Raw genomic sequence first — 19,311 nt, 5'->3', positions numbered from 1 at the left:
AATTAGTCCGAAAGGCGTGCTGTATGCTGAGTTAGCGCCCGAACGTGGCAATACCAGAATGACTATACAAGTATATTTCAGGTCAGTGTGTTACTGCTCTCACTCTTACTGACCTTAGTAATCATACATGCTATGCTGTGCTGTCAAAGGCAACCGGCTAGTGAACCAGACAACACTGATGTGACATGAGCTGTAGGAGGTTTGCTGTGAGATACCAAGGGTCAGACTCGTTGAGTTGAGTGGTTGTCTGTGGCAACATTTCTGCCTGAGCGACCTCGGACATTCATTGGAAAGGGGCTGCTGCATGTGTTCAGGTCTTCGATAGCCTACATTGTTGAATGCCGTCAGGATGTCACACATGATAGTGGTGCTTCCCCATGGGGCAGTATGCTACAGTAGTAGTAATAGTCAAGGCTGCATAATTTCTGTTCAGTCAAGAATTAATTTTAAGAGATTTAAAGGAGTATTTGATTAAGTTAGTTTGTTGGAGACTTCAAATAACGGCACGTGATGGATGTGATCAAGGGAGAGGTGAGCGGTCTTTTTTCCAGATGATTTGATAGTCTGATTCCTGCAGGATTGTAGCGGCAGAGAGATTTGAGCACTCTTTGCTCTACTTAAGACTTTAAGACTTAGTATTGGGTTGAAATAGCAGGTAGTTACCTTGTGGCTGGTGTGAGATACTGTAATGAATTAGTCCTGGTCTCTTTATCTTTCTCTCTCCCTCCCTCTTCCCTGCACTCGCTCTCTCTCTACTCTCTCTCCTTGTCTCTCACTCCAACTCCCTTTCTTTTTCTCTTGGGGCTTTCTTCCTTTAACTGTCATATTGCGGACTGTACCTAGATTTTTGTGGTTTGTTTGCTGGACATGTGAAGGTCTCTTTTACAAGCTTGAGTGACGACAAGTAAAAGTGGTGTTTGTTACCAACGTGTGAAAGCTATTTTGTTATGACAACCACAGTGGAATTGCTTTGACTTTTTCTCACAGTCCATATATTTGTGGAGATTTGAAAGGCAACTCAGTTTCTCAAGGTGAGAGCGGTTGGAGTGCACGGTTAGTACAGCCATGACTCTCATAAAGTGACTGTCACGCCCTGACCATAGAGAGCCTTTTTATTCTCTATTTTGGCTAGGTCGGGGTGTGACTAGGGTAGGTAATCTAGGGTGTTTATTTCTATGTTGGCCTGGTATGGTTCCCAATCAGAGGCAGCTGTTTATTGTTGTCTCTGATTGTGGATCATATTTAGGCAGCCATTTCCCCACTGTGTTTTGTGGGATCTTGTTTATGTGTAGTTGCCTGTGAGCACTTCATTTTCTTAATGTTTTGTTCGTTCTTTATTGTTTTTGTGCGTTTCATTCATTAAATATGTGGAACCCATATCACCCTGCGCTTTGGTCTGAATGTTCTTACGACAATCATGACAGTGACGGCCATGCTCAACATACTGTAGCACTCTCTCCCATGCCCTATGGAAGCCCACTTGTGCCAAAATCAATCAACAGCACAGATAGGAAGGCAATAATCGCTTTATTGAGGTGTTAATGAAAATGCAGGTGTCGTATGTTGCATTGGTTAGCCAAAAATGTGACTATACTGTGTGAGAACTCCTCATAGTAGGCCTAGTTGTTAGTATGAGGAAGCTTACGAACCCTCACTACTCCTCCTGTCATGGCACCTTATGTATCTCCACAGCAGCTCCTGTATTGAGCGCCTTATGAAGCCCTCATAGTGGCTTGTGGTCAGGAGTTATTGATCTGTTTGGGAGATTGATGTGTCCGCCGCCTCGTTAGGATGAGGATTTATGTGATGCTCTGCCGATAGCACTTCATCTCACCAGTGAGAAAGATCAAGGTGTCACGAGTGGGCTCTCAGTTCAAACAACTTAATTTGAACTCAAAATCTGTTGACCAGGGGGGATAGGAGGGACGCCATGTGCGACTGACGTGTTTTCCGGTTGCTCCCGTGGTATTATTAAAGTTTATGTGAATTTTGCAGCAGAACCGTATTTATTTTCGAATATTAATTTGGTGATCCCTTTCCGTAAAAACCAAGACTACTTTGCTTCCGAATGTCAGCATGTCTACCAAACATAAGGCCAAAAGCATGACTTTGAGAAAACACCGCCTACAAGACCCGCTCTCATCACCGCCCTCTCCTGAGTCTGAGGGCCCGGGGACGCACACTTTACCCGGGGGTGCGGCTTGGCCTGGCGGTGCTGAAATGAACATTCTCGAGGCCATCAAACTACTACGCTCTGAGATAGTTGAAATGAAAACACAGATGGTTGCTACGATTTGAGGCCAGAATACAGGAGGTTTCTGATACTTTAAAAGCAGATTTAACCATCCTGCGGAACAAGACTGTGCCAGCAATCACATTACTCAAAACAACAACTGCGTCACACACTACAACGATTGCAGCACTGGAGACCTCTGCTACCAATGTCTCCGACTTAACTACTTCCCTGGAGGCTGAAGTTAAACGCCTAGCTGCGGATTTGAAAAAGGTGAAGGAGAGCTGTGTGAGTTCAGAGGGATTCTCTCGCCGCAATAATCTGAGACTTGTATCGGTCCCAGAGTCAGCGGAAATGCATCACGCCACGGATTTAGTTTCAGGGCTGCTGAAGGATGTTCTTGCCTTATTTATTTTTTTATTTTACCTTTATTTTACTTGGCAAGTCAGTTAAGAACAAATTCTTATTTTCAATGACGGCCTAGGAACAGTGGGTTAACTGCCTGTTCAGGGGCAGAACGACAGATTTGTACCTTTTCAGCTTGGGGACATGAACTTGCAACCTTCCGGTTACTAGTTCAAGATGAAAAGCCCCTGATTGATCGAGCCCACCGGTCGTTGCACCCAAAGCCCCGGGATGGGGAGAGGCCCCGTGACATAATTCTTCGAGTGCACTTTTTTTCATGAGAAGATGGAGATCCTCCGACGAGCCTGCAATACCACTCTGAGCTTTCAAGGACAGAGCTTCTCCATCTACCAGGACTACTCCCCCACTGTTTCCAGGCAGCACGCAGCTTTCGGACAGGCCAAATGAGTACTTCGGGACCATCCAAGTGTGAAGTATGGACTGTGATTCCCGGCCCGTTTATGGCTATCTCACGAGGGTAAAGACTACACATTTGAATCTCCGGATGAGGCTATGGCTCACATTCAACGTCACATCAAGAAGTCTTGAACATGCTCACAGTTCAGCAACTGTTGCTTGTGAACTGTGGACAGTAAGTAACCCACCTGTGGTACAATTATGTTTAGATATAACAGGCTAGTCTTGTATAGTTGGTGAAACTATTCAGGCTTATTTGATGTGATCTAATGTTTTGATCATCTAGTGTGCATGCCTTACAAGCATTCAGTCATTTTAATTTAATTGTATTAAGGTTTTACTTAACTCCTGTGTTTCTAGGCTGTATCGCTCACCTATTCAGTTTGTTTACACAGTGTCTCAGTGACTCAAAATATTTTTGGTTATTTGTTTACTGCATCCTTTTGCATTGACCCAGTAAACAGTAAATGTCTCCCGAGGCTACATGGTTTTTGGGGTCTCACTTTAATTTTAAAAGTTTTAAGCGTCATTTATGCCCAGCAAATGTTCAACGTTGCGCACACATAGTTTTTTGGTATTGGTTGTAAGCTGTCTCAGCATCAACTAGACTACTATTATAATTACTATTATTTTTGATTGTCTTACTACGATTTCCTTACTTCAAATTAGATTTTTGGCTGAGAGCCTTTATACATTTGATTTATTTTCTCTCTCAATGCCTGTTATAAGACTGGGAATATAATTATATACAAGGTAGAATTGTTCAGTTCTAATGTTGTCATTCTGTCTTTTTTTTCTTTTTCTATACTTTTTCCAAACATTTACCACCGTATATTATTACTCTGAGACAAGTTATTCTGGGGGTTTTGGGCGCTCATTGCTTTTCCATTCTATGCTCTAATGACAGGGTTGAATAACGTGAATGCCCAGAGGGGCCAAAATAATGCGATCAAGTACATTTCATGGAACACCACATGGGTTAATAACCCGGTGAAGCGTAAGAGGGTGTTGACACACTTAAAGGGTTTGAATGCAAATATTGCATTTCTACAAGAGACTCACTTGAGGACTGGTGAGCATTTTAGGATGCGTAAGGACTGGGTTGGTCAAGTGTTCCACTCAAACTTTCGTAGTAAATCAAGAGGTGCTGCTATTCTGGTTGATAAAGCTACTCCCTTTGTAGCTTCTGAGGTTATTGCTGATCCTAAGGGACGATACGTCATAGTAACCGGTAAACTGTTTTCTACCCCTCTTGTTTTGGCTAGTGTTTATGCTCCCAATTGGGATGACACAAGTTTCAATTCTTCTTTTCTGTCTGCTATTCCCAATTTAGATTCTCATTTGTTGATTTTTAAGGGGGATTTCAACTGTAAAATGTCCCCAGTTCTTGACAAGTCCTCACAAGCAAATACAGGCCCATCTAAATGTGCCCTACTTATTCAATCCTTTCTTCAGAAATATGCTATGTTTGAGGCCTGGCGTTTCCTACATCCTACAGATAGATAGTATTCCTTTTATTCTCATGTTCATCAAACATATACTCCCGGATTGATTACTTCTTTTTGGACAAAAAACTTCTGCCTAACCTTCGGCAGTGTACTTACGAGAGTATTGTTATCTCTGACCATTCACCATTAGTGCTTGAACTAGAGTTTCCCCAGTGACCTCTTATGTGTTATCAAAGCCGTCTCAACCCCATTTTACTCTCAGATAAGGAGTTTGTCAATTTCATTTATTCTGAAATCACCTTATTCCTAGAAACTAATTCAACACCAGGTATGTCCTGCTCTACCATATGGGAGTCTCTCAAAGCATACCTACGTGGCCAAATTATTTCTTATACAGCCAACCAAAACAGAGTTCGCTCTCAGCGACTTCGGGACCTGAGCGAGTCCATAGCCACATTGGATGAGAAGTATGCTACGGATCCTTCCTCTGATCTGCATAAAGAGCGCCAAACTACTCCAATCTGAATTTGATGAGCTTTCTACCAGGCAAGCTGAACAGTTACTCTTGCGAGCTCGATACAGTCTATGAACAAGGCGACAAGGCCAGTAAACTCCTTGCGCATCAGATCCGTAAATCTGAGGCCTCACGTTTAATCCCACAAATAAGGACACCGTCTGGTGCCACCACAGTTATGCATAAAGAGATCAATGATCAATTTAATCAATTTTACTCTGCGCTATACACCTCTGAATCCCCTCAAGACCCTTTGCTGATTGACTCCTTCTTTAATGGCTTGAATATGCCTTCAATTGATACAGACTCCCATGACTGTCTAGAAGAAGAATTTATGCTTGAGGAGATTGCAACAGCAGTGTCTGCAATGAAAAGTGGTAAATCACCGGGTCCGGACGGTTTTCCAACTGAATTATACAGGACGTTTTCTGGTCTGCTTTACCCATTCTTGTCTCGACTTTTTGCAGAGTGCCTTAATACTTCAAAGCTACCGCCTAGTCTTTATCAGGCTTCAATTTCATTACTACTAAAAAAAACAAAGACCCCCTGGAATGTGGATCCTATCGCCCAATCTCGCTTTTAAACTGTGATTACAAAATCCTAGCTAAGCTTTTAGCCATCCGTATGGAAGGCTTGCTGCACCAAGTAATACGTTCTGACCAGACTGGCTTTGTGAGAAAAAGGCATTTTTCAAAATTAGGCGCCTTATGAATATACTGTACTCCCCAGCGTCGGAGGACCTGGAGGTGGTGGTCTTAATTGATGCCGAAAAAGCGTTTGACCGCGTTGAGTGGGATTACCTAACAGCTGCCCTTTATAGATTTGGCTTTGGCCCCAAATTCATTGCGTGGATAAAGATTCTTTATTTGTCCCCCATGGCTTCGGTACGGACTAATAACTTGTCCTCTGACTATTTTCCCTTGCACCGCGGATCCAGACAGGGTTGTCCACTCTCCCCCTTGTTGTTTGCTTTGGCAATCGAGCCTCTCGCCATTGCGCTACGCTCTAATGATGCCATTCAAGGTATAATCAGGGCGGGCTGGGAGCAGAAAGTCTCGCTATATGCTGACGACCTGATACCTCATTGCCACATGCCCAATCTGTTCTTAAAAAGTTTGGATCAATCTCAGGGTACAAGCTGAATCTAGGCAAGAGTGAGCTTTTTCCGGTAAACAAAGCTGCTTTAAAGTGCTCTTTTACAAGTTCTCAGTTTAGGATTGTCCGGGATCAATTCACCTACTTGGGAGTAAAAGTGACAAGGAAATATTCAAATTTGTTTCAGGAAAACTTTGTTGCTCCAGCAGACAGTTTGAAACAATCTTTTACTTTTTGGAATTCACTATCCTTTTTTTCTTATCGGAAGGATTAATGTCATTAAAATGAATGTGTTGCCCATATTTTTATATTTATTTCGATGTTTACCCATTTTTATTCCAAAATCTTTTTTTTATTTCACTGGATCAAACATTCGTGCATTTTATTTGGGATGGCAAGGTACCACGGATTGGTAGAAAACATTTACAGAAGCCTAGGTCATTGGGGGGTTTAGCTCTACCAAATTTTCAGACATACTACTGGGCTGCAAATTTCAGAGCCCTTCTGTACTGGCTGTAGACTGATCCTACTGGCCCTAGACCACTCTGGGTCCAGATGGAGTCTGAATCGTGTAAACCTGCAGCACTTTCCTCTGTGTTGTGCTCATCTCTCCCAGTGTCCCTAGACAAAAGGTGTGTCAACCCAATTGTAAAGCAGTCGCTTAAAATTTGGAATCCGTTCCGTTTAGCCTTTAGCCTCCGAGGCTTTTCTCTATCAGGCCCATTCAATCAGAACATTTTATTTCCTCCATCTTTGAATGATGGGACTTTTGGCATTTGGCACACACCAGGCCTCTCCTCGCTAGCCCAATTATTCTTTGATGATACATTTGCCTCTTTTTCTCAGCTGCAGGAAAAGTTCAATCTCCCCCAATCCCACTTTTTCTGCTATCTCCAGACTAGAAACTTTGTCAGAGCTAACACACCTGGGTTTCCCAATAGGCCTGCGAATACAGCTATAGAGAGCATCTTAGAGTTGAACAAGCTTCCTAGAGGCGCAATTTCAGATGTATATGCAATCATTCATGACTTACAGAACCCTTCTTTGGTGCCTTTAAAGACTCGATGGGAAAAGGATTTGGGGGAGGAACTTGGGGAAGACACCTGGGAATCTGTGCTGCACAGGGTGCACTCGTCCTCTTTTAGCACCAGACACATCCTCATTCAATTCAAGGTGGTTCACCGTATCCACCGTTTGGTCGGGGCCAAACTTGGAAGAATATTCTCTGATTTTGATCCTACCTGTGTCATATGTAAAGTGGAACCAGCCACACACACTGTTGCATATGTTTTGGGGCTGTCATAAACTGTCAGGTTTTTGGGAATTAATATTTAAATGTTTCTCTGATATATATGACACTGTTATAGATCTGTCTCCCCTTACAGCCCTTTTTGGAGTACTGCCCATGGGTGTCCCCCTATCAAGAATCCAGTCGGACACTGTTGCTCATACAACTCTTTTAGCTAGACGGCTAATTCTACAGAACTAGAGGATGGCAGCTCCCCCATCTTATAAATATTGGGTTAGAGATGTGTTGTGCTCTCTGAAACTAGAAAAAATTAAATTAAATTCACGTGGGAAACCCAAACTGTTTAATGAGGCTTGGGCTCCATTCCGGTCTTACTTTAAACAGTCCATCCTCTGATAGCATTCCAATTACAACTAAAATAAGTCTGTATTTGACCCCCCTGTGACTTAAGGGTTGGAGGAGCTTCTCTCTGTTTTTGCTGGGGGGGCATTAAAGTCCATGTGCTTATTGATTTTGTGACCTGCGGATGCCTTGTTCATCTTGCCCGGGCAGAGACTGAAGTGTTAGCTTGTTTTTCCCAGTTATTTTTACATTTTGTTCATGCCTACATGAATAATCATTCTATTTTTTTTAATTTATTTTAAAGCATTGTAAACTTTATTTTTGGTCCAGTGGATGGTCGGCCTGTGGCCATGACTGTCTGTGAGTGGTTGCATTTCTCCACCCTTATCCCTTGACTGTTTACAGGAACAATGGTGAGGTGTTTGCTCTGTCCCTGTACTATAGATTGCCCTTTAACCTTTGTAGCCTTCTGCCTGTTGTGTTTAACTCGTCTTAAGTATAGTATCTTTCAAGCTATTTTTTTATTTGTATTTTTTTTTTCTAGTTGAGTATATTATTTATATTGCTGTGTGTGTGTGTGTGTGTGTGTGTGTGTGTGTGTGTGTGTGTGTGTGTGTGTGTGTGTGTGTGTGTGTGTGTAAAACTTAATAAACAGTTTAAAAAAAAAAAGAGTTTAAAAAAAATATTTAAAAAATCTGTTGCCCATGCTGTGCCATGATCAGGGGTCCAAGCACTGAGGACGCAGGAGCCCACCTGGATTTGATTGACAGTTTTATTTCCCCCCTGGAATAGAGAAACCAAGGCACTGCACAGTGTGGGTGCAGAGGTTTGAGTCCAACTGCCCCCCAAATTTACTTCAATAGATTGATCCTATGGTGATTTTCCTATAGTCTCTGGTAGAGGTCGACCGATTAATTAGGGCCGATTTCCAGCTTTCATAACAATCGGAAATCTGTATTTTTGGGCGGCGATTTAAATTATTATTTTTTTAATTTTATTTTTTTATACCTTTTATTTAACTAGGCAAGTCAGTTGAGAACACATTCTTATTCAATGACGGCCTAGGAACAGTGGGTTAACTGCCTTGTTCAGGGGCAGAACGACAGATTTTCACCTTGTCAGCTCGGGCGATCCAACCTTACAGTTAACTAGTCCAACGCAATAACCACCTGCCTCTCTCGTTGCACTCCACAAGGAGCCTGTTACGCGAATGCAGTAAGCCAAGGTAAGTTGCTAGTTAGCATTAAACTTATCTTATAAAAAATGATCAATCATAGTCACTAGTTAACTACACATGGTTGATGATATTACTAGATATTATCTAGCGTGTCCTGCGTTACATATAATCTGACTGAGCATACAAGTATCTAAGTATCTGACTGAGCGGTGGTAGGCAGAAGCAGGCACGTAAACATTCATTCAAACAGCACTTTTGTGCGTTTTGCCAGCAGCTCTTCGTTGTGCGTCAAGCATTGCGCTGTTTATGACTTCAAGCCTATCAACTCCCGAGATAAAGCTGGTGTAACCGAAGTGAAATAGCTAGCTAGTTAGCACCCGCTAATAGCGTTTCAAACGTCACTCGCTCTGAGCCTTCTAGTAGTTGTTCCCCTTGCTCTGCACTGGTAACACTGCTTCGATGGTGGCTGTTGTCGTTGTGTTGCTGGTTCGAGCCCAGGGAGGGAGGAGCGAGGAGAGGGACAGAAGCTATACTGTTACACTGGCAACACTAAAGTGCCTATAAGAACATCCAATAGTCAAATGTTAATGAAATACAAATGGTATAGAGGGAAATAGTCCTATTATTCCTATAACTACAACCTAAAACCTCTTACCTGGGAATATTGAAGACTCATGTTAAAAGGAACCACCAGCTTTCATATATCTCATGTTCTGAGCAAGGAACTGAAACGTAAGCTTTCATACATAGCACATATTGCACTTTTACTATTTTCTCCAACACTTTGTTTTTGTCACGCCCTGGTCTTAGTATTTTGTGTTTACTTTATTTTGTCAGGCCAGGGTGTGACATGGGTTTTGGTATGTGGTGTGTTTTGTCTTGGGGCTTTTCGTAGGTATTGGGATTGTGGCTTAGTGGTGTGTTCTAGGTGAATCTATGGCTGTCTGAAGTGGTTCTCAATCAGAGGCAGGTGTTTATCGTTGTCTCTGATTGGGAACCATATTTAGGCAGCCATATTCTTTGAGTGTGTCGTGGGTGATTGTTCCTGTTCCTGTGTTAGTTTGCACCAGTATAGGCTGTTTCGGTTTTTGTGTTACGTTTGTTGTTTTTGTATTTGATTCGTGTTCCTTGTTTCATTAAAACATGAATCTAAATAGCCACGCCGCATTTTGGTCCGACTCTTTCACCTAAAGAAAACCGTTACACTTTTTGCCTTATTTAAACCAAATTGAGCATGTTTCATTATTTATTTGAGGCTAAATTGATTTTATTGATGTATTATATTAAGTTAAAATAAGTGTTCATTCAGTATTGTTGTAATTGTCATTATTACAAAAAAAAAAAAAATGTCCGATTTTAATCAGTATCGTCTTTTTTGGTCCTCCAATTATCGGTATCGGCGTTGAAAAATCATAATCGGTCGACCTCTTTTCTCTGGTACACCATTTACTGTATATTACTGCAGTAACCACAGTATGAGAGTGTCATGGGGTGTCTGATTAGGTCCTTGTACTCCATAGATTTGATCTCTATGAAAACAGTGAGGGAGTAGGGCGTCACCAGCACTATAGGCTGAGATGACGACAACACAAAAATGTTGTCAGAGAGTCTGTTTCTCCATCTTTTTGTCATTTGACACATTAAAGTTGGGGCTCATTGATACGTATTCACAGTAATAGGTGACATTTCCCAGTGCGAGGCAGACTGCTGCAGTGGAACTGCACTCTTTCTTTGTGCTTTCTCACCATTAAGTCCTGGAAATAATGCAGGTGAAGAGATGAGTTGAGACATTCTTGCGCTAAGAGCTCTGAGATTAATTTAAAGCAAGTAACTTAATTTTATTTAACCCCTTGGTGAGCCTGAAGCAGAGCAGATGGGTGAATGCTGCGTTTTATCTAATCTGTCCCTTCGGTTCTGTCTGTACTGCACTGTACTGATACAGTACCATACAGTGCTGATGCTGTTTATCTGTAGTACAGAACACTGGGCCTTTTTATAAAGCAGTATGAGTGCATTCTGTTCACCATCTTGTTCTGCAGAAGTGGCTTAAGAATTCACTGAATATTAATGTGAAGGAACTTTGAGGGCATCTTGCTGCTTATTTGTAAGCCTTTTTAGTCAACTAATGCATGTTAGAAAGCACTTGTGTTTGGTAGCTAGTGAGAAAATTATAGATTTAGCATTCCATGGATCCATTTTCTGAATAAGAGTGAGAGCTAGGATTTCATCACACATAGAGTACACACTGAGCCTTTTAACAGCTAGACCTGACCACGTTCTAGTGTAATTCCATACCAGAGTAAGACCCATTAGACTGGAAGTTAATGGTTCCCCATCTGATTAGATGTCAAGAGGCATTTCCTATAAGGAACATCACAGGCACTGCTCAGTCAGTAGGAGCGTGGGATAAAATAGGAGGCGGCGCGACAGAGGGCACTCAGGGTTAATGCTAAATGGAATCGTTCTTCCCTGACCCAAGCCTCTCAGGATATCTAGAAGATAGAAAGTCACGAGAGGAAGAGTCTGAGAAACGCCTTTCTGCTCTATTCACCACCAAGAGAATCTCCATGATAGTTTTATTGAATTGTCACTTTCTGACGTGTATGACTTCATGCAGAGGTGTTGGCATGGAAACAAGGGGAGACACGGGACTAGAGGAGGGTATGGTTATTGGTCTAGGGGACAGGAAGAGGTGGGGCTTGGGTGGGTGGTGGTGGGGGGTGTAATTAATTTGAGTTCCAATAGACTTTATTTAGTCAATTAATTGAAATTGCAATTAATTTGACACCGTCTCTGGTATGCATACATATCAATTCCTTGCCATGCCTGTCTTACATTCTAGTACAGACAGTCTTATCCAAGGACTTATAACACAGGCTTCAGTCCACTCAAACAGCAATGTAGTCAGTCGCCTGCAGTAACACATGGTGACAATCTGACAAGTTCTTAGTTATGCTGTGTACCCAAGTTGCACTCATGTCTCAAAAGGACATAGACATTACTAAAATCTTGATCAATAACTCATTGACAGTAAATGTATGAAAATAAGGTCTAGATTCAATCAGATCAAGCACTAACCTGGCAATAGCCGACATCTGAATAGCTGATGTTTTGGCGGTGTAGGCTATATAGAAGTAATGATGCTCAAAATTGAAAATCATTGAACAAAAAAATGAGGATTTCTATCAGCCTAATCAAGGTGTAGATTACATCTCACATTCCAGTGTTCGAACTTGTAAACAAGGCTGCATGGAGTTTATCTTAATGTGACGCCGTGCAGCCAGTGGCAATGTGCACTTTAGGTAAACGGCAGAAGCTTGTAGACTTGAAAGCTCAAATGCAGTTCCACCTCTGACACCGCCAAAACAACAGCTATACTGATGTCGGCTAAAGCGGATCAGATTGAATAGAGCCCTTAGTCTTGGACGTCCTTGAAACATAATAACACAGAACATTATACAGGTTTTTAACTGCAACCAGTGCTGACATTTTTCTGTTACACTAAGCAGATTGGAGATTCCTCTGACTTGTGAGAACCGTTTGGTGGGATTTTCGAATTTGATTGAAAGATGAGTCTTGAGTTGTGTCCTTGACTTTTCTTCATTGGCACGTCCGACAGCAGAAGAAGCTGCAGAGACCTTTGTCAGGGATCCAACCCCGTTTGGATAGTGTCAGCCAAGATGGAGGAATTCCTACCTCAGAATCGTCTTATGTCAGTTAAATACATCATATGCAAGAGCTCAACAATGGGACAGTTAGACAGCAAATCGTTACCAAACTACAGCAGGAATTGTCCTATGCAACATTTCCACACAAGACACTGGGAACGATCAGGAGAGTATACTATTGATAGAGAAGAATAGATGAATAGATGCAGATGTTTGTAGTCTTTTGAGGGCGCTGCACACCATAGTGGAATTTGGTACTTTTGTGTTTGTGTGTTGGTTCGCTTACTTGTGTGTGCGTCCATGCATGCACGCATGAGTGAACACTGCAATGACGCCCAGCTAAATCTGAAGCAAGTCTGCTCTCATGCAATGAACACCATTCATCCGATGAATATCTGCAGATCCAGTTGCCAGCAACTTTTTTTCATCATGATTGCCAAAAGCCGCAGAAGTTTTGACAGTAACTAGGCTGGGAGGGAGGACTGCGCCACCATCTCTACCCCTCTCCTCCCACCCTCTCTTCCCATCCCTCTATCCTGTGATGTCTGCACCCGTAGATGGGCATGGATTGGGAGGAATTAGGTCACGAAGAAGCACACTGCAGAGGGGATAGCGTGGTGCAGACGTGCGTAGGAGAGAGCCCATGTTGTTGTCCGCGGTGTGGTGAAATATGGAGAGGAGTAGAGGAGCACTCACTTAAGGTCTGCCTATCATACATCAACAAAGGAAATGGGGGTGAGAGGAAACATGCCAAGGGCATCGCCTGCCCCTGTTCCTGTGTGAGTGTGTGAGAGTGTGTGTTTACAGTGCAGCAGCGGGCGCTCTGCTTTAGCGCTCTCAAATGCATAACGGTATTCCACTCACGTTTAAGACTTTCTGCTGTGGAAACGCTGAGGTGCCAGAGTGATGATGGGAAAGCGAGCGTCGAGGGAAACAGCTGTTTCTAATAATAGGCTCCAAGGAAAGTGTTCATCCCCAATGAGGGACAGAGCTGCAACGCCCCCTTCCTCTCCTCCTCTCTTCCCCCCTCCTCTCTCCTCTGTTTCTCTGTTCCCAGCCTTATGAGGCAGCAGTTCTCACTTAAAGTTATGTCATCCCAGGTTTATGTTGCTCACTAACAGTTCCTGTGGATTTCTAATTCCCCTATCTGTTATTTATTGGTTTGCATGTAAGGTACAGTAAGAGGCTTGTAGCTGTACTTTCCAGGTTTATGTAATCAAACCTGTGTTATGATGATGATGATAGAGCGAGTATTATACATCTATCATGTTTTTTTTATTCAGGTTGCAGGTTCTCCTATACAGCAATTAATTTGCAAATCAACTATGTTATGTTTTTTTATTTCTTGCTCACATCTTAAAGGCCCAGTGCAGTCAAAATTCAGTTTTACCTGTGTAAGTGTCCTATTGTACAACAGCTAATGAAACTGACACTATAAACATGTTAAAAATGTGATCAGTGTTATTTCCTCATAGAAAATACAATCTGCACAGGACCATCAGCCGTTTTTGCAAGGGTGGAGTTTCGGCTTGTCTGGTGACATTACCAGGCTTTAAGTTAGTTAATAGACCAATAACAAAGAGATCCAAAATGATTTTCAATAACAGCTAGTTTTCCCCTCCCCACTCAAACCACTCCCAGACAGTCATAGCAAAATTCTTGCTTGCTAAGTAGTTTTTTGCTAAAAATCCATTTTTGTTACTTTTTGACAATGTTAATTGAAACCTGTTACAGTAAAGTACTTAATTGATACCCAGAAATGATTTGATACGGATGTAAAAACGGCAGCATTGGGCCTTTAATCATGCACATTTGAGTGAGAGAGCCTGTATTTCATTTATTATATGGTTATATGAATCCAATGTGAGATTGCTGTGTATGATCAGGACCCCCACAATTGAAGGATGGTTCCATATTCTGGGTAATAGTAATTACTGTAACATCTGCATTCTAGAAGCAGTTATATCTGACACCTGGTGGAGGGTTGACAAGAGGGTTGACAGGTACAGATCTCTTGGCCCTGATCATACACATCAATCTCATATTGCATTCATCAGGTTGTCTCTTTCAACTGTCTGAAGAAACTACTTTTAATTACTAGTGCAGTCTAAGCCCAAGCAGCAGGCATGTTTTAAAGCAGACACATTATTTAGTGTGTTCGTATTGTAAAACATTTAGTTTGTCCATGAATAACCAACAAATTGTTCCTTCATAATTTAATAAGATAATAAAATATGAAAATGTAACTCCAATAAGCTTTTTTCCCAGAAAGTTTATTTCCCTGAAGCATGTTCTGAAATGCCTGTATAAGCATCTTCACAAACTGCAACGAATACTGGAAAGCTTGAACGCTGTGAGTGGAATCTTAACTGCAGCTTTGCAACCCAGATTAGATTGATAGAAACCCGAGTGATGCAACTCTGCCCTGCCAGCTCTCAAAGAATGTTACCAGCAGTTAAGTGAAGCATTTTGAAGTGCGTTTCTACAAAATGCCTGCAAGGCTTTTTGGATGGCTGATATAAATGATCTCCATTCATTGTTAATCATTTGTTTTTGGTTGGCCCTGTTCCCGCTGTCCCGTCAACAGCAAATCTTCAGATTGGGAAAAGATGCCGCAGTGCTGTCACTAAGATCAAACCACAGCAGCGGCTCATAAAGAGCCACATTTAAGACGGGCCCAGAAAAGAGCCCTGGGGAACACCTCACTTGACCTTTGATAAAAAATCTAAAGAGAGCTAATTGAACATTAGATAACGTATTCAATCCTGCCAGATTAAACATTTACTATTATTATCTTCAAAGGCAATGGCATTTATTGTATACTGTATATAACAAAGAACTTCGAAATGAGACATGGGTATTAAAATGTACCGTCTCATGTTAGTTCTCATTTCTTTCCCACAGTATGTTTTACTTTTTGTCTTCTCTTTATTTGTTACTCCCTCTGGAATTTCACACTGGTGCAAGTGCTGGGTAAACCTGGCACACCATTTTCGATATCAACGCAGTACCAAATTACAACAAACACAGTTAAGGTCTTTCTCATTTAGCTGGTTTGCTGGCACGTCTCTTTCTCAACAACCTTGAGTGATCTTGAGGACCTTGGCAACCGTCTCTGTCGTCTAATGATCAGCTCTGTTATTGTTATTCCCCACCCTCCTCTCACTCTCTTGCACTGTGATACACACCACTCGATATGCAAGGGAAGATACCCTCTGATATCGGACAGTGTGTTATGGCAGAGCCAAAATGTTAGCCCTTCATGTTGCACGTCCAGGTTTATTGACACATCATCCTTCTTCTCTCTCATCAGTAACTTCCCAATGACTTATCTAAACTAGCTTGAAACCCGACTGAACGTTCAAACTTAGCCATTGATAGTCACAACAATAGCTCATAACGGCATTAATCTCAGTATGCGCGTGCATGTAGCTATTATAAGTATAACTGTAAACCCAAGAGAACAACAGAACAGAGTAAACAGGTAAAAGAGGCAAATGTTAAGATTGACGTTTGGGGTGCTGATGCAAGGTAGAGAGAAAGGGGAGAGTTTGAGGGCAGGACTGGACGGAGGGCTTGACAGGAGTGACAGTGGGGCAGGTGATGGAAGTAGAGGACTGTAGCTGCTCAGCCTCTCCAAGGAGCAGAGGAGCCAAGTGGAGCGAATGAGAGTCGACTGTTTGCTGCGCTTAATAAGAACTGACGTTACACAACAGAATCCACCTCAGCAGTATGTTGCCTTATTGCAGTCTGTGGTTACCATTTTTAAAAAGAAGGTGCACGCTGTGTGGGAGACTGCAGTGCAACCCCGACTGACAGCAGAGACTCAGTCTGGAGCATTGGTAACACACTCACACATATACATTTAGTCATACACTCATCCAGGGAGTCATACACAGAGACAAACCAACCAGACAACACACAAAGGACATACAGTACATTCAGAAAGTGTTCAGAGCCCTTGACTTTTTCCACATTTTATTATGTTACAGCCTTATTTTAAAATGGATTTAATAGTTAGATTTTTTCTCATCAATCTACACACAATATCCACAATAACAAAGCAAAAACATATTTTTAGAAATTGTTGCAAATGTACAAAAAATAAAGCATAAGTACATAACTACATAAGTAGTCAGACCTTTTGCTATGAGACTAGAAATTGAGCTCAGGTGCATCCTGTTTCCATTGCTCATCCTTGAGATGTTTTTACAACTTTATTGGAGTCCATCTGTGCTAAATTCAATTGATTGGACATGATTTGGAAAGGCACACATCTGTCTATATAAGGTCCCACAGATGACCGTGCATGTCAGAGCAAAAACCAAGCCATGAGGTCAAGGGAATTGTCTTAGAGCTCCGAGACAGGATTGTGTCGAGCACAGATCTGGGGAAGGGTACCAAAAAATGTCTGCAACATTGAACACAGTGGCCTCATTTCTAAATGGAATAAGTTTGGAACCACTTCCCGTCAAATTGAGCAATCCGGGGAGAAAGGCATTGGTCAGGGAGGTTGGTCAGGGAGCTCCAGAGTTCCTCTGTGAAGATGGTATAACTTTCCAGTTCTACTATTGCTGCAGCACTGTACCAAAAAGGCCTTTATGGTAGAGTGGCCATACGGAAGCCACTCCTCAGTAAAAGGCACATGACAGCCCGCTTGGAGTTAGCTAAATGGCACCGAGACTCTCAGACCATGAAAAACAAGATTCTCTGGTCTGATGAAACCAAGATTTGACCTCTTTGACCTGAATGCCAAGCGTCGTCTGGAGGAAACCTGGCACCATCCCTACGGTGAAGCATGGTGGTGTCAGCATCATGCTGTGGGGGATGTTTTCAGAGGCAGGGACTGAGAGACTTGTCAGGATTGTGGGAAAGATGAACGGAGCAATGTACAGAGAGATGCTTGAGAGGATCTGAAGTGAAGAATGGGAGAAACTCTCCAAATACAGGTGTGCCAAGCTTGTAGCGTCATACCCAAGAAGTCTCGATTTAATCGCTGCCAAAGTTGCTTGTTTTTGCTTTGACATTAAGGGATGTTGTGTGTGTATATTGAGGGAAAAAACAAACAAATTAATAAATGTTAAAATAAAATAAGGCTGTAACAAAATGTGGGAAAAAATTAAGGGGTCTGAATACTTCACAAATGAACTGTACACACCCACACACAGTGCCACAGCCAACAGGCACACTGTGAACACTCCAACAAGAGAGCGCTAATCCCTCCCATAAACACTATACACCATGTACTTTCCTAAAGTGGGCCTAATCATCCCACCCTTTCCTCTTCTTCATCTTCCACCCCCCTAGGATTACACCATCACTATGTACTTCCAGCAGTCCTGGAGGGACAAGCGCTTGTCCTACACAGGGATTCCCCTCAACCTGACACTGGACAATAGGGTGGCAGACTCACTCTGGGTCCCTGACACCTACTTCATCAACGATAAGAAGTCCTTTGTGCACGGAGTCACAGTGAAGAACAGAATGATCCGACTTCATCCTGACGGAACTGTGCTCTACGGCCTCAGGTGAGTGTGTGTGTGCATCAACGTTATGTGTTCTTGGGCTCCTATGTCAGTGTTTTTGTTTGAGGTTTGTGTGTGTGTCTTTGTCTTTGTGTCTGTGTGTGACTGGTGGCTGGTTGAAATACATGCAACCATAGCTCCTACACAACATCTCTTAATGTGTGGGTGCTGCAACTCTACTGCAGAAACATGGGCAAGGAAACCCTCCATTCCTCAAAGCCCTCTCAAACAGCCGTTGCACTTTCTCCTCTGCCTCTGGAGCGTGAGAGGAAGACCCAGGTGGTGAATTATTTATGGAGCCGTGCTCCCCTGCAGTCCAGAGCACAGCAGCAGTGTAGCCTCGTACTCTACATGCTCCCCTCCTCGCCTCTGCAGGGCTGAGCCGTGCTGAAGCCAGCCGCGCCAAGCTAACGAAGGGAATTGAAGGGCAGCCACTGTCAATAATGCTGTGGAGATCAGAGGGATTCAGCGCTTTGGTGGGGGGGAATGATGACTTGACAGTTTTTCTAGTTAGATATACTTTTTTGGAGCTACGAGGCAGAACTGTATGGTTGGTAGAGAAGATCCAATACATGTTTATTACTTCAGTCGGGGGGCATTTCTTGTAATCATGCCGGCGCTGAATGTGGATTCCGTCAAACGTGCTCTTTTGAGGGGGTTTGTTCAAGCCAAAAGGTGTAGTTTGTTTGGGAAGACATTTGTGTTGTTTTGTTTTCGTTATCCAGCAGTACCCAGGACCATCAGGGTTGGATTAAAGTAGTCCTGCTCTACCCAATCACTGACATTAATTGATCAATTAAGTGTGAGGGAGAAAGGAAAACCAGTGGACACTGAGGCCTTTGAGGACAGAAGTTAGTCACCCTCTGCTATAGCAAGTTAACTGACTTAGTTAAAGGCTAGCTGGTAGTTCTGGGAGATAACATCTGTCTCAAAAATTCAGGCAAGATTACATCACCACAATAATCTGACTCAGATTGACCTCATCTGCTGAAAAGACACTAGGGGGTATGATCTGAGTCACGGAACCAATGTGACCATCAACTGGAATCAAACCCGTGTTGACAGCGAGATTGGCCCATCACAAAAAGGACAGTGTTAAGTCTGATCTAGCCATTAGCTCTGAAAGCTAACATCTGGCGCCAACATCTGTCTTCGGGTCTCCGGGGTAGGTTACATCACGGCAGAAGCTAATGACAACAAGGCAATCAAGCCCATGAGCTACGTTAGCATGAGTTTCT

At 42.6% G+C, this 19,311-nt stretch overlaps 1 protein-coding gene across 2 annotated transcripts in view; it reads left to right on the top strand.

The window, feature by feature from the left end:
• Positions 1-19,311, top strand: part of LOC135525752 (gamma-aminobutyric acid receptor subunit beta-1-like) — a 55,810-nt gene that overhangs the window by 8,145 nt on the left and 28,354 nt on the right. For both annotated transcript variants that reach the window (XM_064953566.1, XM_064953567.1), the window contains exon 4: positions 17,856-18,076. In XM_064953566.1, coding sequence (XP_064809638.1) covers positions 17,856-18,076 — 221 coding nt within the window. The remainder of the gene's footprint in view (positions 1-17,855; positions 18,077-19,311) is intronic.

The sequence above is a fragment of the Oncorhynchus masou genome, chromosome 32 (assembly GCF_036934945.1).
Source record: "Oncorhynchus masou masou isolate Uvic2021 chromosome 32, UVic_Omas_1.1, whole genome shotgun sequence".
Taxonomy (NCBI): Eukaryota; Metazoa; Chordata; class Actinopteri; order Salmoniformes; family Salmonidae; genus Oncorhynchus; species Oncorhynchus masou.
Note: the sequence above shows the minus strand (reverse complement) of the source record. Positions and strands in the feature narration are given on the sequence as shown.